The sequence below is a fragment of the Trachemys scripta genome, chromosome 10 (genome assembly GCF_013100865.1).
Source record: "Trachemys scripta elegans isolate TJP31775 chromosome 10, CAS_Tse_1.0, whole genome shotgun sequence".
Lineage (NCBI taxonomy): Eukaryota > Metazoa > Chordata > Testudines > Emydidae > Trachemys > Trachemys scripta.
The window spans coordinates 66,294,408-66,320,046 of NC_048307.1; the positions used below are offsets into that span (position 1 = coordinate 66,294,408).

The window sequence follows — 25,639 nt, forward strand, 5'->3', positions numbered from 1 at the left end:
TTGGCACCATGCATTCTTCCAGTGCTACTGACCAATACATAAATACAAGTGCAACTTGTTTCTGTATTAAAAAAAAGAAAAGGAAAGGCTCTTTTCCTGCATAAGAGTAAGAACTGAAAGGGCCAGGATCTATTATGTTGGCATATTGTCTGTGTATTTCCCAACTGTGCTGTGAGTGGTAATAATTTATTCTATTCCAATAAAGGAAATTTGCATAAATTTCCAACAATGAAAATCATAATGCCAGCTACATGTATCATTCAAGAAGTCCCAGCTACCACACTGAGAGAGGAGATAAACGTGTGTGTGAGAGAGAAAGAAACAGAGGTTGAGATCTATGCCCGTGTCGGCACTATTTCTAACAGTAATTATTCTCCTATTCTCCAAATTAATATTACAGGGCCTAATCTAGAGAAACTGCTGACATTTCCTCTTCCAGATGAAGTGATAATGGTATTTGTTCTAACCGCTCCACACATAAGCATAAAGTGATATGGAAGGCAGCAGTGGGAGTGAGTCACGGCTACGGAACTCATGACTATGTATATACAATGGCCCTATCACCCATGCAGAGTGGGAGACAACCAGTATTCTAGCTTGCAGTCTGGAGCAGTGACCTCAAATCACTGGTTGTTGCCTTCAGACAAGCAAGTTGGCACACTTTTATGCCAACTGACAGGACTTTAACAGATGGAATCTTAAGGAAAGGGAAAGCATCATAGGGAGAAAGTCTAATTGGAGTAACAACAAGGAATCCAGTGGCACCTTAAAGACTAACGGATTTATCCCAAATAAATCCATTAGTCTTTAAGGTGCCACCGGACTCCTTGTTGTTTTTGTGGATACAGACTAACACAGCTACCCCCTGATAACTGGAGTATTTTGTGTGCAAGGAAGAAAATAAGATAATGTATTTTAAATGTTTTTTTACCTGAGTTCTTCACGCACTTTCATTACCGTGTGACCAGCCACTATGAAAATCTCATTCATGGTGTCAGTGAGCATGTGGCAGGAATAACCAATGTTCATGGCAGTTTCTGAGAGACAATAATGTCAGTTTTGCTTAGGATGGTTGTAGTTAAAATCATTACTTATTTATTTTGTAATGTCAACAGAGCATATTGAGAGTACAGTACTATCATAATGAGAGTAATTCTCTAACATAATTACTGGGTTTGATATAAATGTATTACTAAAAATGCACCTTCCTCTGAGCTATATTTTATGGTTATTATTTATAGTGAAGTAGTACTCAAAGTCAGACTGAGATCAAAGCCCTGTTGTTCTAGACACTGTTCAAACACATATTGAAAGACCGAAGGAGTTTCTAAATAGACCAGCCAGACAAAGTGGGAAGGGAAATTGAGGCACAGAAAAAAAAAACTTGCCCAAGGTCAAACAGATGATCAGTGGAAAAAAGCAGGGATTAGAACCCAAGTATCCGAACTCCTAATACAGTGCCCTATCTGCTATATCACACTGCCTTCCATACGAGGAGTAACCCATAGACAGTCACCCTTGTGCACTAGAAAAAAACGGAGAGATTAAACCCCTATAAGGTCATCATTAGAAAAAAACTGTATATGCTATTTAACTATATTTTTGTAGAGCTTGTATTTGAGATTAAGATGCTCAAGTACACATGTGCCATTTGAGAGCTTTTTTCTCTCCACTGCGCACCTGTGGCAAGTGCCATATCCAAAGAATTTAGGTCCCAATATCATGCTGTGATATTAACAACTGAAAATATTATACATACTCAATCTCAATCCACAAATACCAAAACAATTGGTAGAACTTTTTAGATGGCTTTACAAGACACAATTTGTATTGACTGTTCCATACATGACCCCTATCCAGGATCCTGCACACTGCCCAAACAAATACTAGGGTCATGTGGAGAGAACCCTGCCCCCAAGGCCATTGGCTATAGTATACCTTGCTGGAGATGCTCTCTTCTGCCAGGGTGGAGGGTGTTCACCACAAAATCCAACAGTCACACCTCTGCTGTCCTCCCGGCATGCCCATGCACAACTCAGTGTTACCCTCATTGCTCTGCCTTAATGTGCATCAAGCCCCTCAGAGCTGTGCTTTATTAATAATTTATAAATGTTAAATAACAATAATGTTCAAGGAAATGTGCTCCCTACACTCCATGCAAGGGGACTGTAGAAATCGCACTGCATTTAGGGTTTTCTATCACCCCACCCCACCCACTTATCCCCAGAATTATACAGTATTAATGAATTACCTTGCTTGTCTCCTGTTAGAACCCAGATCTTAATGTTAGCTAGTGATAAACTGGCAATTGTTTCTGTAACTCCTTCTTGTAACTTGTCTTCTATAGCAGTAGCACCTAGTAACTTTGTAAGGAAGCAGAACATTTAAGTAATTTTTACAAACTTTGCAAATTCACTTAGTTAAACTAAGATCTGGAAAATATAAACATGATAAACTACATGGTTTTAAACATCTACACATAGATAACATCAAGTCAAGTCAAACTTTAGTACAATATACTACCCTTGATCTACATTCAGAGCTTTCACTGAGAGCAATGGAAATTTCCCCAAGTCTCAAAGGCAGTCTACAGTCTAATTTGCATCAAGAACTATATAATAAATAATTTCATGGCAATCTTGGCTGGGGATCCCCTGGTTTTGGGGGTCCCTCAAGCCCTTTTCTTGTCCAACAGGCAGGCAGCAGCAGATCTAGAATCATTATCTTCTAGGTTGTAGGTTCTGTGTCAGCTCTTTTAATATGACTATATCTCCATATCAGTATCAGCCAAAGGCATCCTTATGGAAAAAGACCAAGGATGAAACTGAAGGCATGGGTATAATACCACAATGGGACATAATGTGAATTGTAGTTTATGTGTTGCCCCTTTAAAATAATCTGCAGAGACCAGAAGCTGAAATATCAATATTCAGTCAAGGCAACAAAGGGTGCAGAATTTCAAAGGATTTCAGTTGGGGTTCAGAAGCAGGGCCAAATATGGCCCTCAGATACATATACTCAACTCACGTTGACTACAATGGGAGTTGTAAGTGCACATCCAAGAGTAGGTTTTGGCCTTTACAAAGAGAGGAATTGGAAAGAGCAGGCATGGGAGAGGAACAGCTATCTGAGTGGTCAGAGGAAGGGAGTCACCATAACTTATAGGGTAAAGGCAAGAGTAAGTTTTAAAAAATTCTATTGTTTTAATTGCATATATTACATATTGAAGGTTGGCTTTCTGATTACAAAGCAGCATGGATGGTCTTTTCTGAAATGGAACATGCATGTGACTTGATGAGAGTTTTAGGGGAAAGAAAATGGCTGCTTTCTTAAATTTAAAATAAAATCAAGTTAATTTGTATTTAAAACGAGTCAGTTAACCATGGGGAAGAATCCCCTCAATGGTTGCCTTGAATATCTTAAAGCCTAACCACAACTGGCGTAGACATTCATTAGCATTATTCTAAACAAAGAGGGGCATTGACTGAATATGAACATATATAAAGACTATGACAGTCTTGCTTGTAGCACAGCATCAGGAACGTAAGAGCATATAAAAGTATCAATCTATAACACAGCATCACTTTGCAAATATGCTTTTCCTGTGCTACATCTCTAGAATATACCATCATGTCTTTTTCAATCTCTTCATATGCTGCAGCAAGATGTTCATTCCTGCTATCAAGTGAAGTGTTTGCCTCCTGAAGTATTTTAAACCACTCTTTAAAGTGCTCTTCAGTCAAGTTTTTGTATGCAAGGGCTAAGGTCCGAAGGCCTTCTCCAGCAAACTCCTGTCACATAAAAATAAAAGATGAGCAGTATCTATCGGAACAACGTGAACTAAATTAGTCATAACCACATTATATTAATTTCCCACTCTGTTAACATCTTTCTTGATTATGGAGTCAATAAGCAAAGGTACTCTAAGACACCACTGAAATTAAATTCTGATAAACCTTGTTTCTGGGGGATTTAAACTCTTCAGGTTTCTTTTACTTTGAAGTAAGGTTGTGGGCACATTTTCTCCTTATAGCTAGATTTTGTTCTTTAAAAAATAACTTGAATGATTTTATATAAACACAAAAATTCTAACAAGAAATTGGAGTGCCTAATATTATTTTAACGCCAGACCCGAATCTAAAAAATGGATCAATGTTAATAAGCAAAATGTTGCAGGCAGACAGAGCTGAATGTGAATTGGTACCTAAGTGTTAAACAGATGAAAGTTTTAACCTTGAAAGGCAGCTAACGTACCCAGACTACTCTCTTTAGCACAATTAACTAAAATACTTAGCACGCTTTTGGTGTTACCACATATAAACAATAAATAATAATTTAATTGTGAACATTATCACTAATCCATCATCTTAAAAGCATAATACCCATGTACCTAGGATGGTATCAGTGGAAGAACTGTAAGAAGCTGGACCAGATGATAGGAGTAGAAATGTCTCAAGCAGTATGTGAATCACAATAGTTCTATGACATGGCATCATGGCCTAAGGTGCAACCTATCTGTTATGCTGACAGTAAAGGCTTTAGAGTGAATGGGAGCTGTGGTTGCACCACATCTCTGATCATCAGCATCCAAATTTGAAACCACTGGTCAATACACATAGATATGTATACACATGTTAACAGGTTAGGCCCTTCAACCTAATCATAGAGAGAAACAGGTGTAAAGCTGACAACCCAACACTTCAAAGTTGTGAAAACATAATATCATCTGATATGTTGGTAGCTCATGTTAATTAATATAGATTCTGATCCTGCATCAGGATTGCCTGGTGCAGACTCCTGGGCTCATGCAGAATCCCACAGGCAACCCGTTATTTCTTTAATTTAAAAATGATTGCATACATGATGTTATTCAAAATGTACACATTCTGACAGATTGCACTGCATATTAGATACCTTTATTATCCAAAATATATTCCCTCCTTTATATCTTAGAATTTCAATGACTGACTTTTTTCAAAGTCAAACAACTATCATGAGCAATTTTACTGTTAAAAACCAAAAACATTTCAGGAACTGTCTTTGACCCTGCAGCCCATCACAACAAATCAAATGGTTTACAATGCTTCACTAACAACATTTTTTCATCTTCAGTGAATATTTGAACATCCCCTCTTCTATTATACTGCTATTACAATTAATATATAAACAGGAATGATAAAACTCAGAATTTAATGGCTTGAAAAAACAAGGAGGCTTTGGAATTAAATTAATATAATGGAAAGGGGAAATTAGACTGATGTGAAAAAAACCCATAATACATCAATATATAAGTACGTATTCCCTTAACTTTACTAGGCAAGTATGAAAATTCAAGGTCTTTGCATTTGAACAACTGCAAAGATCAGATGTGTACGATTCCAGCCTTGCTTTCATAAAAAACATGTTGGCCTTCTGGAAAACATTAAAAGAAAACCAAGAAAGCTCTATTACAGAGACGAAAACAATAGTTATGTTTGTAACCAATATTACTAAACCATCATACTGTATACTTAATGTCAAAGGAGTATTTTTTTAAAGACTCATGGAATGGTTTGTATTAAATGTGGACACTTACAAAGAACATGAATTCTAAAAAAATAAATGAAGGAAATGAGGACTTTATACAGTTTCCCTTAAAGTTCACATTAGATTAGACCCTCAAACTGAATAGAAGAGACCTATTTTCTTTAACACCATATTACCAAACTGGATACTTTGTATCCACAGCCACAGATTCCCACTGGCTTTTCACAAGGGACTCTAAGGACTTATAAGGATACCTTACAAACAATGTAAATATACCAGCTGTTTCAGGAGTTAACAGTGCACCCGAAAAGCTCTGTCATTTAACTGGATTTAACACTCTGGTCAGCCAAGGTGAGGCTGAAATTTAAGAAATTCTGACTCATTTCAGAGCAGAAGGCCTATTAAGGTATTGATTCAGAAAAGCATCTATATTTAGGAAAGTACTTAAGCACATGTTTAACTTTAGACTTAAGCCCCTAAGCGCATGCTTAATGGTAAGTGTGTGTTTAAGCGCTTTTCTGAATCAGTGCACATACCTCAAGATGATCTGATGTCAAATCCATTAATTCTTCATTGGAGGGATGAAGCCTCTCAAATAAAATAGTATCTGCTCCCTTGCAATAAAGTTTTATCTGCCCGTCTGGGGTTTGAACTGAAAAAGAAAAGAAGTAGAAATTAAGACTGAAATCATTACTTTTTCTTTCATTTTTTTCAAATGTTTATTTGACCTACCAGGTCTAATTAGATGTTTTCTGTACATATCAATAAAAGTACAGCAATCAGCACACAGAAAACAATCCCATCACCTGGGTAGGAGTTAAGTACAGTTCACGTACTCTTTAAAAATGAACAGAACACATATTGATACATTTTTCAGCTAGAGATTGGGCAAAAACTGGAATCTCTCAAATCTGAACTCCTTTGAATTTCAGAGGGATGGGACAGGTACAAGTCCCTGGATCTGAAACCTCTCCATCAGTGTTGCTTGTGAATCAGATTTTTCTGTTTCTGCATCAGCTGTGCCCCAAAGTCTCACAACAGCAGCTGGACTTGCAAAACTCCAACATTTGGAGCTAGTATATCATAACAGACATTTGCAAGATTTTGCTACCATCAAATCTGACTCTGAACCTTACCCCAATTAAATCTCAAATCCAAACCTTGAACTTTAGTCTAACTAATCTACATCTAAATCCAAATTCTGACATTCTCAGCCCATCTGTAGTTACTATACACATTCATTCTCCCAAAAAGTCTTCATAGAATCATAGAGAGGAAGGACTGGAAGGGACTTCGATAGGACATCTAGTCCAGTCCCCTGCACTGAGGCAAGACTAAATATTATCTAGACCATTCCTGTCAGGGTGTTTGTCTAAACTCTAACCTCTTCTTAAAAACCTCCAATTAAAGAGATTCCACCACCTCCCTAGGCAATTTGTTCCAGTGCTTAATTACCCTTACAGTTAGGAAGTTTTTCCTAATGTCTAACCTAAAACTCCCTTCCTGCAATTTAAGCCCATTATTTCTTGTCCTGTCCTCAGTGGTTAAGGAGAACAATGTATCACCCTCTTCTTTATAACAACCCTTTACATACTTGAAGACTGTTATCACGTCTTCCCTGAGTCTTCTCTTCTTCAGACTACACAAACCTATTTATATCAGACCATTTCTCCAGTTTGTCAAGATAATTTTGAATTCGAACCCTGTCCTCCAAACCATTTGCAACCTCTCCCAGCTTGGAATTGTCCACAAACTTTATAAGTGTACTCTCAATGCCATTATCCAAATCATTTATGAAGATTCCCTTAATTCTTTTCACAAGTACTGCTATTTGTCTTTTTATTTTCTAATGACACAGATGAGATAATTCCTTCTGCATCATCTCAGTTTGTTTCTGTTGGAATGAAGTACCATAACATGAACATCACTTTACAGCACAGAACCCTTGAGGAAAAAGCAAGATAGTAAATAGTATTATGAAGGGTACTCAGGAAGAGAGTACTGTGTAATCTCAGGGCAATAGCTTCTGAGACAATGCGCAGCTGTATTAATGAGAGCTGGAAGGGTTCCAGAGAGGGACTGATCAATTGTTGGTGATGGTTTTCTGCCTCAGAAAAGAAGCAGATTTATGCCAGAACACACTTGTGAGCACCTTGAGCAATTAAAAACCAGTCATTTTATACATATATTATGGTGGATACAGAATCAGCTTGAGTTTTATATATTTTTAAAGTATGTGCAACAACTACTTACTGTTGTCATTTGCACCACATAATGTAACTAACCAGTAAAAAATGCTTAGCTTGACTAGAAAGGAGTAAAATTTGAGCAAGTTCAAGGTGGAGAAAGTTTCCCACTGGACAATATAGCAGGAGTGATTTGTACAAATTAACAGTTGCATTATGGTACATACAATAGTTAAAGTATTTCCACTATATGCCTAATATTTACATTGCCGTCCACAAATACCATTGAACTATCATTTTGAAAGAAGTCTTTTCTGTATAACATATCTTTTGTGCTGTCTCTGCCCAGAGAATGTATTTTTAAAAATAGTTTGAGGTTAATCAGACAAACTCTTTTTCAGTTACAAGGCTTTTAAAAAAAGGTAATTTTCACTTTTAAAAATCTGCTCTATAGAAACTTTTTGGGGCACTCATAACTCAGACATCTTGCAGTAAAAACTTCAAACTTGCTTTATCCTCTAATCCTCAATGAGAACTAGTGTATAATGATATATTTACCAAGTTGGAATGCGAGACATTTTAGTTACTACTTTTGGTCTCCATATGTGTTTTAATTTCTATGAGAGAACTGGGGAATTTCACAAGCTCCACTTAATTTAAGCAAGCGCTCTCTTGCTCTCTCTCATATTAAAAAAATTTCCAGCCTTTTTCATGTGAAAACCCAATTAATAGGTTTGCAAGTTTCTCTTGGTGATTTTTCCTTAAGAAATAGATGGGTTTCTTAATAGTGCTTTATTTAAGGTCCCTAGCTAATAAGTGGAAGGCTAGCAGAGATGTAACGTACAGTTGGTGTTGGAACTAGAGTAGATCGGAAAAAATTCAATGAAACTTTTTTTGTGCATATTTGGAGATTCATCAGAATTGAAACATTCTACAGAGTTGTGTCAATTTTGGTGAAACTATGAAGGAAACCAGGCAGGGCTCCAATGCAGCCTGCCAGGTTTCCTGCCTGCTTATCCATCTGCCTGGTGGGATACTGAGAACTCTAGCTCTCAGGCTTACACCTCCTTGACAGCCTAGGCTCCCAGGGTCCACCAGCTCCAAAGCAGCCCACCAGACAAAGTGCCCCACAGCCCATTCCAGAAGAATTTCAAAATGTTTGGATTTTTTTCCAAATTGGAACCAAATCAAATTTTGAAATGTCAAAATCTTCCACAAAATGGAATTACTGTTCTCCGCCCAACTCCAGTTGGAACCTCAGTTGTGAGGAAGTAACTGCTTCTTGTTATTTAGCGGGCTCCTATTTGTGCAGCTCCTTTCCGAGTTAATGGGGTTCAACGTGGGAAGTAGCTTTCAGAAGAGATTAAACCAAACCAGAGCCTATTTTTCATCATGTCTTCTATTACCCTCATTTTTGCTTTTGTTCCATTCTCTATCCCTATTCTTCTCTCCTTAATTTTCCTTCATCGTCTTTTTCATCTGTCACTTGGACATCCTCCCACATTTGTCTCCTTCACCTTTTTCTCTCCATCGTAAATGAAGAAATTATTAAGTGATTTACATTTAGTCCTTGTTGTACTGAAATTTTTTCCTAGTCTTAATTAGCCATACTTCCCTTGTCCCTTCAACTTATATTTTCTAATTTCAGCTGAAACCATTAAAGGTCAGCATTTAACTGATATGGTTATAACAAATATTTTCTATTCTAAGCACAGGGGAAAACTGTGGTAAATGTTCTCAAATGCTTACTTTTTAAAGGCAATAACTTGGTCATGTCTTTGCAAACTTAGCTTGCTTAGTAAACTTTTTTTCTAGTACAGGTAGTCCTCGAATTTAAGACGTTCGAATTATGATGAACAGCACTTACGATGCTTCTACACGGACACCCTGATTCAACTTATGACTGCAGGTTTCAAGTTTACGATGCTCAGTCCCACAATAGAGTAGACTGTGGTTCCGAGTTCCGACGTTCCGATTTACGAGGCAATTGTAAGGAACCAATTGTGTTGTAAGTCCGAGGACTGCCTGTATTATTCTGAAAGCAGATTTTTTGGTGTAGTTTTAAAACACAGTCTAAAGTTCTTTTTCTAGATATACTTAAGATTTCTATTATTTAGTTGCTGATATTATTGATCATTTACACTTGCTTGATTACTGTAAAGCACTTTGATAAATGTTAATAGAGCTATGTAAAACCAATAAATCAATCCTAATTGTAAATCCCTATAGTTGCCGGTCATGTGCTTTACAGAAACTGAGTGAGAAAAAGAGCAAAATGCATGGATTTGAAAAACTGTTTCATTATCAAATTTCCAGAAAACAAAATTCAATGCAATTAATAACCTACTGCTACTATGCTTTGCATCTTTCCATCCACGGATCTCAAAATGTTTTTCTAAACTGAAAAGTATCATAATCCCCATATTACAGATGGAGAAAGAACCACTCTAAATGACTCCAAGGTACCAAGAGTCCATGGCAGAGGAGGAAGTGACATCTAGATATCCTGAGACTTCCACTTCCTTCCTTTTTCTAACCATGAGACTAAATTGCCTCCTTTGGCAGTTGGCAGGTTAGAGCTCTCACTGGTAGCTAAAAGTTGGCTCTAGGTGTGTGTGTCTTGCAAACAACAATCATGAAAGAAACAAAAAGAAAGCTATATACTGTACCTATTACAGACATCCTTTTCCTGATATTGTTAAAATCCAGAATTGCTAAGAGCTGGTATGTAACAAGTTTGCCCATTTCTTCCACAGTGATGGTCTCTGGGGTCCGAGACTTAAAGATGAAACCGAAGTTTCTGGCAGCGGTTACTAGAGCACCTTCATCTGGCGACTGCACCTGGTAAATCAATTCACCTACAAGAAAAAAACCCCAAACACTGTAAATAACCAAGTTTTGAGCCCTGAATTAATAGCTTCACTTCTAGTCCATTAAAGAACAGCAGTACTGAACAGTACTTCCTGGCTGATGACCTCTGCTGAAGGGGGAGCTGTGCTGTCTGACTGCAGTGATCCGTAGGCAGGGGGAGAAGCAAAAAAGGCGGGAAAATGATCTGTCACAAAACTTAGTAAAAGTCATTTTTCTGGGACCAACTCATCACATTGCAAAATGGCATGAGGTGTGCGTTGGGGTGTATTTCATGCTCCATCAGTGCAACATAATGATGTGGTGTCAGCCATGAACATATTTTGTGGTTTAATGTCAAAGCCTGTCTAGATGGCAAGAAACCAAAATTTTGCCTCCTCTAATGTCCAGGCCCCAGATGCTACTTCCAGGAGGGCTCTGCTGTGGGTGGCAAGCCAGAAAAGGAAGTAAGACAACTGTGTGGGTTTGGAGGAAGTTTGTAATGGATAAGGGTTCAATTTCTGTTCACTGAATGCCTGGGACAAAGATAACATGGTAAGGGACTTAGAATCATAGAATCATAGAATATCAGGGTTGGAAGGGACCTCAAGAGGTCATCTAGTCCAACCCCCTGCTCAAAGCAGGACAAATTCCCAACTAAATCATCCCAGCCAGAGCTTTGTCAAGCCGGGCCTTAAAAACCTCCAAGGAAGGAGACTCCACCACCTCCCTAGGTAACGCATTCCAGTGTTTCACCACCCTCTTAGTGAAATAGTTTTTTCTAATATCCAACCTGGACCTCCCCTACTGCAACTTGAGACCATTGCTCCTTGTTCTGTCATCTGCCACCACTGAGAACAGCCGAGCTCCATCCTCTTTGAACCCCCCCTTCAGGTAGTTGAAGGCTGCTATCAAATCCCCCCTCATTCTTCTCTTCTGGAGACTAAACAATCCCAGTTCCCTCAGCCTCTCCTCATAAGTCATGTGCTCCAGACCCCTAATCATTTTTGTTGCCCTCTGCTGGACTCTTTCCAATTTTTCTTCATATTCAGAGCGAGGTTTCAGAGTCATATTCTCAGAGGAAGTCTGTTCAATCCCACAGCCTTGGGAGTGTTGTACAGTAATTGCCATTAAGAACTTGATATTATCATTGGAAGGTAAAAATAACTGTACCCCCAAACAATCTGAAAATTCCCTTCTTCTGAGGTAAAATGCTGAAGAACATACTCAGCATATCTGAGCATGCTGCACTGCATGCATCAGCTGGCCTTACATAGCACAGAACCTTATGAGAATTTAGGGTACATGTAGATATCACTGGACCCATTTTTCAGATATAATTATTTTAATATATCAAATTTCTATATCTGGATACGCCACACTGAAGTTAAAGGGGCATGTGTTCTAAGATACACAGAAGGATACTGGAAGACCAGTATTCACATTCTGCCCAAGTCATACTGTAAATAAGCATGAAAGATATCCTTTTATGGTTAAAAAGGGCCTCTGTGAAAAGGTCAAGAGATCTGTATGATATCTAGCCAATAAACAGATAAAAATGAGTAATTTCCTCAGAATCAAAGTTTAATCATAGCTACAAAACCCATCAAAAGCCTAGCTACATGACAGACCCAGAAACAGTCAGGTAGCACAAAAATAGGAACTAAATTATTAACACACAAAATAATCCCCAGAAGGATCTTAAAACTAGGGCAGATGTCAGAACTTTTTCATTCTCTTTCTCTCACTCCTGCAGTCCTGAGAGTGCTATACAAAAGTAGAGAAAATTATAGTTAAAAGAAGTGCAAAACTAACTGTAATGAAATGGTAAAAGGTGGAGAAATCAACCCCATGAAGTCAAGAAATTCAATACATTAATAAGTCTAATTCTTCTCCCCATTGCACTAGCATCAAAGTCTCCATGGACTTTGATGGAGTTACTCCAGATTTACAGAGAGCAAAATTTGGCCCACAGTTTCTAAAAGTGTCTCAACTCAGCTTCAGTGCACATTCTATATATTTCATGCTGTACTGAACATAAAACAAACAGTAACTACTATTAAGATGTAAATTTAAAGACAAACATCTATAGGAAATATTTATTTGCATGCCCAATTTTTTTTACCGATTTCATCCAGTACGAAGCAGCTGAACTAATTTGGCTGAGACACAAAAAAAATAAATCTTTTGACTGAGACAATGCAGGAATAAATTCAGCCTAAAGAGAAATTTTTTGAGAAAGTTATGAATACATGAAAAAGGAGAAAGTGGGATGGCAACAGCAAAAACTAGAGCTCAACCTTATTTCATTTGCTTCTCAAAAACAAAACATAAAAAAGTACTGCCCTAATTCTTAACAATAATAATACTTAGCACTTCTGCTGTGCCTGATTTACATCTTTAGAGAGGGTCTTACAAACACAAATTATTCTTGCACAATCAAAAAATCAAAGCATTAAAAAAGGAAATTGTGTCATTCTAGTAAAATGAAAAACTGTGGCATGGAAACTAGAACATATTGTACTAGCTCTCTTATTAATTACAAAAAATCCAATAGATATAAATTTAAATACAATCCACCTTTTGTCACCCGTATAAAACTCTGTCACCTGCCAGGCAAATCTTAGACCACAGTTCACTTCAAACTGTCCACAGTGAATATTGTCTGTGGAAATCATAAGCTTCTTTCTGTGGCTAACCTTGCTCAGCGCAGTGCAGAATTTCATATACAAATGTTCAAAAGTGCAATTCATATTCTGGGTATTAAAAATAAAAATTTCTATGGAACTATCCTAGGAAAACAATCGTTAATAACTTTGCTTAACAACAAATTAATTTCTTCCAATTTACATTCAAAGCTAGCTGGCAATGAAGTTTAGCTATGTGGAAAGTGTGAATGATACCAAGCCAGCCATTTATAATTTTTTATTAATTTTTCCAAGTGCAATATATATACCAACATACCAGATTCATCACAAGCCTGCCATTTGTTGGCAAAAGGGTTATGAAAAAAGTCAGATAATGAAGAAAAATTTCCTACAGGTCTCATTTTTTAAATTAATTTTAATTCAGTTACAGATTTGGTTGAAAATCCCCAGAAAATAGAATTTTTACACATGAAATATATACTGTAAATTTGGGGAAGACACACTATATCTAAATACAAAACAAAGAGATTGAAACCTTGTTTAAGTGAAAAACTGAACCCAATAATAACCAATAGAAGAGAGAGGTTTTGGATTCTCCTTCTTTGCATTTCTGAAATTCTCATGGAACTTATCCATTAAATTTTTGGGATTTAGCTATCAACTCTCCTGCTAGAAAAAATGAAAAAGGCTCAATGAACAATAATATGAGCAATGAAATAGACTGATTGATCCTATACAGGATGAAGGAAGAGGACTGAAAAGAATTCAAACTTTCCGCCGCCAAGTCACTGCTTTAATTCAACTTTAGTCTGTAGTGACAAAGTCATTAGCAATTGGCACACGTTTCTGAGGCCTAAATGTAGTAAGCTGGTCTCAGTCCAGTTCCTAATCATAATTGGCACCATGTTGGCAGTCTGAAAGAAGCCAAGAATTAAATGGGCATCAAGATTAAAATACCCTCTGAGCCCTAAAGAAAGGCTCTCCAGTTGAAGTCATATTGCCAGTGCAAACATTCCCATAATGATCCACCATTCTCTGAGCTGAACTTGTGAATAGATAGAGACTGTGAGTGAACAGAGGACTTCTGTAAAACAGAGACCTCCTGACCCACCTCTTCAACTTAAAAACAAAACAAAACAAAACCACACATTTTTAAAGGTAGCTTGCAGTGCCCAAATGAGTTAGCATTAACTGGATACTTACTTCCTAATGAACTGGAAGAGTTTAGAATTACTCAATACTTTTTGACACAAAATCCCTGACTTTTTTGTAGCCAAGTACTCCCATCAATTTCAATCAACTTCAAAATCAACACAAGGTTTTTTACTATGAATTGAAGATTTTTGTACTGTTTGAAGTTGAAAAAACATGCATCAGAACAAAACATACCAAGACAATTACAGGTTATGAGATCATGTCTCAAAACAGTTATGCATAAGTACTAGCCAAAATGTGTTACATCTCAGTTAATCGTTACGATATGGTCCATTTCCTTTTGAATATGCCACAGCAGCAACATAAACCAATACAATTTGATTAGGTAAAAATAAGAAATTCTCCTTAACAGACCTACTCCTTGGGAGGCAGATGGAATAATTGTCTCACAGCTTAGAAACAGAGGTTTAAAATCAAGGGCCTGTTATTTCTGTGTTAAATATTGGACAAGATGACGCATTAGCTACTTGTAAATGCTGTGATAATATATGCTCATCCATGAGACAGGTAACTGAGCTGCTGCCACACTCCAAACATCTTCTCTTCCCAGAATCCTGTCCTCTATGACTATGACGATTTATTTTATGTTACACACAGCATGACTGACTTTAAAGAGTCTAACGATAGAAAAGTATCCAACTTTAATGAAGCCACCAGTGTAAAATGAGGACACAACACAGCAACCTAACATAGTGAGGATAATTAGTCTTCATCTTGAAAGGTGGACTGTGATGCATAGGGCCCTACCAAATTCATGGACATGAAAAACGCATCACGGACTGTGAAATCTGGTCTCCCACAGTGAAATCTCCTCTTTTGTGTGCTTTTACCCTATACTATACAGATTTCTGAAACTGGGGGTCCTGACACAAAAGGGAGTTGCAGGGAGGTCACAAGATTATTTTAGGGGGGTCACAGTATTGCCACCCTTACTTCTGTGCTGACTTCAGAGCTGGACAGCCGGAGAGTGGCGGCTATTGGCCGGGCACCCAGCTCTGAAGGCAGCGCCCTGCCAGCAGTAGTGCAGGAATAAAGGTGGCAAAACTATACCATGCCATCCTTACTTCTGTGCTGCTGCCTTCAGAGCTGGGCAGCCGGACAGTGATGGCTATTGACTGAGGGCCCAGCTTTGCAGCAGCAGCGCAAAAGTAAGGATGGCAATATCACACCATGCCATCCTTACTTCTGCGCTGCTGCTGATGGCAGTTCTGCCTTCAGAGCTGGGCTCCCAGCCAGCAGCCGCTGCTCTCCAGCTGCCCATCTCTGAAGGCAGTGCTGCTGCCAGCAGCAGCGCAGAAGGGTAGCAGTACTGCAACCCCCGCACCCCCCCACATAACCTTGCGACCCCCTCACAACTCCTTTTTGGGTCAGGTCCCCTACAATTACACACTGTGAAATTCCAGATTTAAATATCTGAAATCATGAAATTTACGATTTTTTAAATCCTAGGACAGTGAAACTGACCAAAATGAACCATGAATTTAGTAGGGCCCTAGTGATGCAGCGGAACACCCAATACTCCCAGTTCTGGGATCCTAAAAGTGATTTTTTAAAAAATGAGGAATTATAGTAAGACTAGCCTCTCTTCATGAATAATACATGATATCGCTAACAAGAGGCTTCCTAACTTTCGATTTCAAAGTTGTAACAGTTTGCAAGCTGAAGATATTGTCAACACTGCCAGACCAAGATTATACACAATTTGTTCTCACACACATGAACTATATGGCTCATCCATATATTCTACTTATAAAAATATCCAAATCAGTACTAAAAGGCACAATAATCAAGTGGAAACAAAAATAATTGTATGCAATACTCCAAAGAGATGGAATAATCATGCTTCCCTCTCTTTTGTGGGAAGACTTAATAAATGAAGATCTTCCTGACCTCTAATTTTGCACATGTACCTATGTGCACTATCACTCACTCAGGCGAAATCGCCTGAACTAAATTAGGAACTGGCATAACAAGTAAGCCAATACAAATGGTGTGTGCCAATGCTATGCTCACAGATCAGTTATTTGCTCATGCAACTAACATTTAAATGTGCAATTACTTAATTTGTGCTCAGAAACATCCAACAGTGTACCCAGCGTTTTACGGTGCAAGATCTGCACCCACATTTTTATGGCTCACTCTTGACTCACTTCTTCCTTTAAAAATTTGGTTAACCTATACTTTTTAAGCTAGAAAAGTGCTATACAAACCAAATAGTTAGAATCTCTTTACTTATAACTAAGCTTTTCAGTAGTTTACCTGCATTTTTTTCTTCAGACATGACTGTATGGCAGAGAGAAAGCAACCTAAAGAACTCATGTACCACTGAGTCTCCTAGTTTAATGGATTCAATCAGGCTGTGATCATAAAATTGAAATTTTCTATCTGCTAGTGGGTTAAATGAAAAATCCACTGGCACTGTTTTCTGCAAGAGAAAAACAAACAAACACAATGTTTAAAAGAGTAAAGATTTTAAATGGTGAGATCCTTTTATTTTGATGTTTTGGTATTAAGAGACTATATTAGAAACCCACACAAAGTAAAATGGCATAATTTCATTTCCTGGTACAATTACATATCTGGATTTTGCATTTGTAATTAAGACTCCTTTTTGTTCTCACCGACAATGGTTGAAAAAGAACTAAAACAGAAAATCAATACTTGTATTTGGTCTACAGGCACAAAAGAAAGTGGTCCTTAATCTTCAAATGTGTAATGTATCTTTTTTCATCAAAAAGTTAAATATCAGAAATAGGATTTTTATATGATTTTTTTATCTGACAAGGCTACATTAATATTAAAAAGATAAGTTTTTAAAACTAGATTGTTAAGGGGTGAGGATATTTTCAAAGACACAGATGGCAGTTGGGCCTAAAAGCTAATCAATTTTAACAAGTCTCCAGGGTCCAGACATAAGGGTAAAAGCAAAACACTCCAGTAGACATGGGCTGTGTAGTCTGAGAACGAAGTACATTGAAGTAAATAAACACATTTTCAACCTACAATTTGTTTTGTATTACAGAACCAGTTGATCAGCTTCATCAATGACAGTTCTAAGAATAAAATTGTTACTTGCCTGGTGTCATTTTCCAAACATTTTCAAGTTATGTTTCTTATTATGCCATAAAATCATTTCTACTGTGGTAGGCATCTCATAGAAAAAGTGTTTTTGAAGCAAATTTGGACTGAAAATATTCAGTCACTTTCATCAAGAGACAGAGGGGAGCTAGATGCAGTCTATTTTAAGATACTACAAGAGCAGGAAATTTGTCATGCAATGTGCTGGCTGCTGTGCTCCAAAATGTATGTCACAGCACATTTAGCTGGGGGCTGTATGTAATGTCACAGCTTATAGGAGTCAAAATTGATCAAGTGTTCTTTGTTTTTCCTTTTTAATGGTTGGCCTGCAAAGAAGGTATAAACCTTAATACTACTGACAGCCAATTGAACTGTTCCTCTAGCTCCAGAGGCAGGGAAGCATGCTTCATTCGAGTTTTATTTTTTAGTTTTGTTTACTAAAATCTATTTTTTTCTTTACAAGAACAAATGATAGAAAAGACAAAGATATCAGAAGTACAGAGTGGGAGCTTCTCAATGCAAACCAATTACAAAGAAATATACAGAAGGAAAGAAAAAGTATCAAAACAACAAGAAGCAAGGGCACACCTAGATACCTCATAGTAAACAAATAACATACACACAGGTTTAGAGTCCATCAGGAGATTAGGACAGTTTAAAATTAATAAGATAAAAAGTTGACCATTTTTTGTTATGTTCAGATTAGGATCACCTGCTGCATGTTCAGTTAATGGTAGCTAAGTAACTGGCAGACTTGTTATTAGGATTCACAACTGTGTTCTAACAATGAGTTTCTAGAAATCAGGAGGTTAGCTTATGAGGTTAGGGCATGGCCTTTTGTAATAATATTGATACCACTTATACAGAGCTTTTCATCAATGATTTCAAAGCACTTTTGAAAAGAGGTTAGTGTCATTACAAATATATAGGTTTTTACACATTTATAGTGATTTTCTGCCCCACACAGTCTGGGTTTCTTGGGGTTAGCCAAGGATTATCTCCAGTACATGTTAATAGCTTCTGTGCCTTTTTGTAGGGCCTCCAAACACTAGAGGGCAAGGAATTGTAGCATGTTTCTGTATTTCCAAAAAAGTTAATAAGCACTGAACTGAGGTTACACCTTCTATAAACTCTGTCATTATTCACTAAAAGACTGATCTTGAATTTGAGTGGGCACTGCGCCTTCCCCATCTTCCCCTGAACAAGCTACTCAAAGACCCAGATGAAGAGCTTCTGTAGAGATAAAAGGAACAAAAGAAGATGTAACAAGTGATAGCACAAACATGTTCCTGTTTAATTCTACCTTACATAATTTTCCACGGTGTCACTGACGTGGAAAAGGATGCAGAATATAATTGTGACTCATATTTTGGGAAACTAAAGAATCACAGAATGTTGTTATGAATTTTAATAGAAAGGAAGCGGTTGAAGATGAACTAGTGTTCAAAGGCAATGTACTCATATCACTGAAGATACAGCGAACCGTACTGGTCAAATGATTGACTTCCTAGCTATCCCACAACATCAGATATTTTGTTCTGCCTCAGCACAGGGGGGCTGGACTAGATGACCTCTCAAGGTCACTTCTAGCACTACATTTCTATGCTTCTATGCAACACACAAACAATGCTAAGGAGTCAATACTAGTTGCACAGAGGGGGCTGAAAAATCTTGTTTGGTGTAGCTAATAGTAAATAATTTAGAAATGAATATGAAAATATGGCCCTTCTAATTTCATGTAGCTAAGCAGAAGATAGTGAATGAGATTAGAATATCACTCTGACTCTCCCCTCCCAAATCTAGCTGCTGTCTAGCTAAAAACAATCTAAAACCAAGTCCTTATAAAGCCAGAGAAATAATAGAATCTAATTGGGCTATATGGCTTCTATCAATCCCTATGTTGCTATGTAAGGGTCTGTTCCTGCTCCTACTGACTTCAGTGATACAGGCAGAGCCAAATGAGGGGCTGGAGGAACGTTATGAAGTCATCGAGTCCAGCCTTCTGTGTCAAGGCAGGACCAAATAAACCTAGACCATCCCTGACAGGTGTCAGCCCAACCTTGTCTTAAAAACCTTCAATGATAGGGATTCCACAAACTTCCTTGGAAGCCTATGCTACATCTTAACTACCCTCAGACTTAGAAAGTTTTTCCTAATATCTAATTTAAATCTCCCTTGCTGCAGATTAAGCCCATTACTTCTTGTTCTGCCATCAGGAGAACAATTGATCACAGTCCTCTTTATAACAGCCCTTGACTTATTTGAAAACTGTTATTAGGTTCCCCCTCAGTCTTCTTTTCTCAAAACCAAACATGCCTGCTTTTTAACCTTTCCAGATAGGTCAGGTTTTCCAAACTTTGTATCATTTTTGTTGCTTTCCTCTGCATTTTCTCCAATTTGTCCACATCTTTCTTGTGCCCAGAATTAGATACAGGACTACAGCTGAGGCCTCACCAGTGTTGAGTGGAGCAGGACAATTATCACCTGTGTCTTATATGCAACACCTCTGTTAATATACCTCAGAACGATATTAGCTTTTTTCTCAACAGCATCCTATTGTTGACTCATATTTGATTTGTGTTCCTCTCTAATCCTAGATCCTTTTCAGCAGTACTGCTACCTAGCCAGTTATTCCCCATTTTGTAGTTGTGCATTTGGTAATAGCTGATCTTTCTCAGTGTGAAAACAAATCAGTCTGGCTGTTTACATGGCTCCCATCACCATAGTACCTCACAAACATTAATTTATCCTCACAATACACTCCTGCTCCAAAATACTCATTGTTCTATTCAGTTGTTACATACAAAATGTAAGTGCTTTAAATTACCTGAAACAGTACTGCTTAAAGTTACACCTGGTGCTGTGTGATTAGCATACAGCACTACTACCTAGAGACAGAAGGGCCATAAAAGGAGGATGTAAGGGCTTGTCTACACTTGGAAGTTCACCAAAACAGCTATTCCAGAATGAAAACAACAAGGAGTCTGGTGGCACCTTAAAGACTATCAGATTTATTTGGGCATAAGCTTTCGTGGGTAAAAACCTCACTTCTTCAGATGCATAGAGTGAAAGTTACAGATGAAGGCATTATATACTGACACATGGAGAGAAGGGAATTACTTCGCAAGTGGAGAACCAGTGTTGACAGGGCCAATTCAATCAGGGTGGATGTAGTCCACTCCCAATAATAGATGAGGAGGTGTCAATTCCAGAAGAGGAAAAGCTGCCTCTGTAATGAGCCAGCCACTCCCAGTCCCTATTCAAGCCCAGATTAATGGTGTTAAATTTGCAAATGAATTTTAGTTCTGCTGTTTCTCTTTGAAGTCTGTTTCTGAAGTTTTTTTGTTCAATGATAGTGACTTTTAAATCTGTAATAGAATGACCAGGGAGATTGAAGTGTTCACTTACTGGCTTTTGTATGTTACTCGTCCCCTAGTGCCCCTCCTCTGCTTGCGCTACATTGATGACATCTTCATCATATGGACCCACGGAAAGGAGGCCCTTGAAGAATTCCACCTGGACTTCAACAATTTCCACCCCACCATCAACCTCAGCCTGGACCAGTCCACACAAGAGATCCACTTCCTGGACACTATAGTGCAAATAAGTGATGGTCACATAAACACCACCCTATACCGGAAACCTACTGACCGCTATATGTACCTACATGCCTCCAGCTTCCATCCAAGACACCTCACACGATCCATTGTTTACAGCCAAGCCCTAAGATACCACCAAATTTGCTCCAACCCCTCAGACAGAGACAAACAGCTACAAGATTTTTATCAAGCATTCTTAAAACTACAATACCCACCTGGGGAAGTGAGGAAACAGACTGACAGAGCAAGATGGGTACCCAGAAATCACCTACTACAGGACAGGCCCAACAAGGACAATAACAGAACACCACTGGCCATTACATACAGCCCCCAGCTAAAACCTCTACAGCACATTTCCACGATCTACAACCTATCCTTGAAAATGATCCCGCACTCTCACAGACCTCAGGAGGCAGGCCAGTCCTCACTTACAGACAACCCCCCAACCTGAAGCAAATACTCACCAGCAACTACACACCACACCACAGAAACACCAACCCAGGAACCAATCCCTGTAGCAAACCTCGTTGCCTACTCTGTCCCCATATCTACTCTGGTGACACCATCAGAGGACCATCAGCCACACCATCAAGGGCTCATTCACCTGCACATCCACTAATGTTATATATGCCATCATGTGCCAGCAATGCCCCTCTGCCATGTACATTGGCCAAACCGGACAGTCCCTCCGCAAAAGAATAAATGGACACAAATCAGACATCAGGAATGGTAACATACGAAATCCAGTAAGTGAACCCTTCAATCTCCCTGGTCATTCTATTACAGATTTAAAAGTCACTACCATTGAACAAAAAAACTTCAGAAACAGACTTCAAAGAGAAACAGCAGAACTAAAATTCATTTGTAAATTTAACACCATTAATCTGGGCTTGAATAGGGACTGGGAGTGGCTGGCTCATTACAGAAGTAGTTTTTCCTCTCCTGGAATTGACACCTCCTCATCTATTATTGGGAGTGGACTACATCCACCCTCATTGAATTGGCCCTGTCAATACTGGTTCTCCACTTGTGAAGTAACTCCCTTCTCTCCATGTGTCAGTATATAATGCCTGCATCTTGTAACTTGCATTCTATGCATCTGAAGAAGTGAGGTTTTTACCCACGAAAGCTTATGCCCAAATAAATCTGATAGTCTTTAAGGTGCCACCAGACTCCTTGGTTTTTTTTGTAGATACAGACTAACACAGCTACCTGCTGATACTATTCCAGAATGAGTGTCCATACAGGTGCTTATATTGAAATAACTGTTCTGAAATAATTATTCTGGAATAGCTACTTTGGTAAATTTTTAAATGTAAACAAACTCCTAGAGGGAAAAGAAAGTTCACATTTTTCTTACCTATGTCTTACTATAAGTTATTCTACAGCATGTTTCAAGTTCCAAGAACTTAATGTTTCATTGAAAATTACTGATCTATTGAAAATATTTTAATGACGAAATGAGCCATATTACAACATACTAAATATTTTGTAATTTGGTCATATTTATACCTCATTAATTGCTGTTTTCCGGCCCAGGTCATCATATACATCACCTACAAAATACAAAGTTAATTAACACAAAATATGACATTTAATTCCAGTTTTAGAGTTTTACGAAATAACTTTTTCATGGTTTTTAGACTATGGAGGTAGATGTCAAAGAGGAAACATTGCAACAACATTCAAAAATATAAAACATTGCAGTGGATCATGGTACAGCCAACATTATGCTAAAGTAAATGCTTCCATTCTATTGTCCACAATGCCATTGTATTTTTTCCTTCAGCTATTTTACTTATTCTGATTGGTTAGGGCCTGATTCTGCTATCACTTATGTATAAGAATCTAATTTATCACATGAGTAACCCCATAGAAGTCAAGGGGACTACTCATAAAGTAAAGATATTTGTTGCATATTTGCAGGATCTGGCTCTCAAGTTTTATACAGAGTGTTTATTATGCAATTGAGACATAAAAATATTCACTTGCTGCAAAAGTTACCTTAATATTTGTAGTATTACCTAAATTTCTCTATACTTGCTACAAAGACTACCTAGAATACTAGCAAATAATAATGTTGTTATTTTAGTTGTCTAAAACATTCTGTAAGACAGTTGGTAAGTTTTTAAAGAATGACCACTTTACACTATAGGATTTTTAATACCATGTTTTTATATTATATCTATATTTACAAGTCTAAAACTCAACAAATATATATATCACCCTTTCACCTTAATTTATTCAATGTCTTTTAACCTGAGAGTTAAGTGGCACAGTAATGAAGGCATTCGTTTTTTCACCTCTGAAGACATGGCTTCAAATCTTGAATTAGATGACAAGTGAAAAGGAGTTTGGTGTCTAAAGCTAGTCTCTAGGGGACAGGCGTCAAGATTACAGAAGTGTTGTAAAATAGACACTTGGAATATTAGGTATCAGGCCTGTGGCAGGGCACAATTTTGTTGCATTGGCAGAGACATGGGATAATTTTCCCAGCAACTCCCTGTTGCTAGGCAATCAATCACTTTCTAACAGACATTATTACAAAATAATTACATTATAAAAGACTTCTCAGCCTGTACAAGAAGTATCATGAATATGCATTTAAAACAATATGACTCAGTTTTGGGACGATTACAATAAATCATTGAAGTTCATGAAAAAGCCCCCTATGTTTAATTTATATATACAATGTCATGACTACTGCTTTTATCTCCGGCCTTGTCTACACTACGAGAGTAGTTCGATTTTACTTAAATCGAATATTTGGAATCGATATTGCAAAGTCGAACGTGTGTGTCCACACTAAGGACAGTAATTCGACTTTGTGAGTCCACACTAACGGGGAAAGCGTCGACATTGGAAGCGGTGCACTGTGGGCAGCTATCCCACAGTTCCCGCAGTCCCCGCTGCCCATTGGAATTCTGGGTCGAGCCACCAATGCCTTCTGGGTAAAAAAATGTGTCGAGGGTGCTTTTGGGTAACTGTCGTCATCCATCCATCACTCACTCCCGCCCTCCCTCCCTCCCTGAAAGCGCCGGCGGGAAATCATTTCGCGCACTTTTCAAGTCATTGACAGCGCGGACGCCACAGCACTGTGAGCATGGAGCCCGCTGCAACCATCGCTGCAGTTGTGGCCGCTCTCAACGCCTCGCAGCTTATCATACAGGTTGCCCTGAGGCAGATGCAGAAAAGTCAGGCGAGGAGGCTACGTCAACGCGGTGATGGCCTGAAGTGTGAGAGTAGCACAGACCTCTCAGAAAGCAGGGGACCCAGCGCCGAGGACATCACGGTGGCAATGGGTCATGTTGATGCCGTGGAACGGCGATTCTGGGCACGGGAAACAAGCACTGAGTGGTGGGACCGCATAGTGCTGCAGGTCTGGGATGAATCACAGTGGCTGCGAAACTTCCGCATGCGGAAGGGAACTTTCCTTGAACTTTGTGAGTTGCTGTCCCCTGCCCTGAAGCGCAATGACACCCGGATGCGACCAGCCCTGACTGTCCAGAAGCGAGTGGCCATAGCCCTCTGGAAGCTTGCAACGCCTGACAGCTACCGGTCAGTCGCGAGCCAGTTTGGGGTGGGCAAATCTACCGTGGGGGTTGTTGTGATGCAAGTAGCCAAGGCAATCGTTGATGTACTGCTGCCAAAGGTAGTGACCCTGGGAAACGTGGAGGCGATCATAGATGGCTTCGCAGCGATGGGATTCCCAAACTGCGGTGGGGCCATAGATGGAACTCACATCCCTATCCTGGCACCGGACCACCAGGCCAGCCAGTACATTAACAGAAAGGGCTACTTTTCCATGGTGCTGCAAGCACTGGTGGACCACAGGGGACGTTTTACCAACATCTACGTGGGATGGCCGGGCAAGGTTCATGACGCTCGTGTTTTCAGGAACTCTGGTCTGTTTAGACGGCTGCAGCAAGGTATTTACTTCCCGGACCACAAAATAACTGTTGGGGATGTGCAGATGCCTATAGTCATCCTCGGGGACCCAGCCTACCCGCTAATGCCCTGGCTCATGAAGCCCTATACAGGTGCCCTGGACACTGAAAAAGAACTCTTCAACTACCGGCTGAGCAAGTGCAGAATGGTGGTGGAGTGTGCTTTTGGACGTCTCAAGGGGAGATGGAGAAGCTTGATGACTCGCTGTGATCTCAGCGAAACCAATATCCCCATTGTTATAGCAGCTTGCTGTGTGCTCCACAATCTCTGTGAGAGCAAGGGGGAGACCTTTATGGCGGGGTGGGAGGTTGAGGAAATTAGCCTGGCTGCTGATTACTCACAGCCAGACAGCCGGGCGATTAGAAGAGACCAGCGGGAAGCGCTGTGCATCCGGGAGGCTTTGAAAGCAAAGTTCCTGAGTGAGCAGGGTAACCTGTGACTTTCTAATTTTGTGTACAGAGAAGCCTTCACCCCACTTCCAACACACGTTTCAAAATAAAAATAGTTCTACTTTGTTAAAGCACACCGTTTTCTGTAATACTGTTTTCGCGGGAATTTTTTAAAACTGGGACGCAGACTGTGGTGCGGAGCG

The 25,639-nt window shown here is 38.9% G+C and overlaps 1 protein-coding gene across 1 annotated transcript in view; it reads right to left on the reverse strand.

Annotated features, from left to right (window-relative positions):
* ATP8B4 (ATPase phospholipid transporting 8B4 (putative)) overlaps positions 1-25,639 on the reverse strand; it is a 201,471-nt gene that overhangs the window by 39,336 nt on the left and 136,496 nt on the right. The window contains 7 exon segments of the mRNA XM_034784937.1: positions 932-1,037; positions 2,252-2,363; positions 3,627-3,791; positions 6,063-6,178; positions 10,382-10,570; positions 16,682-16,847; positions 22,612-22,655. Of these exon segments, the coding sequence (XP_034640828.1) occupies positions 932-1,037; positions 2,252-2,363; positions 3,627-3,791; positions 6,063-6,178; positions 10,382-10,570; positions 16,682-16,847; positions 22,612-22,655 (898 nt within the window).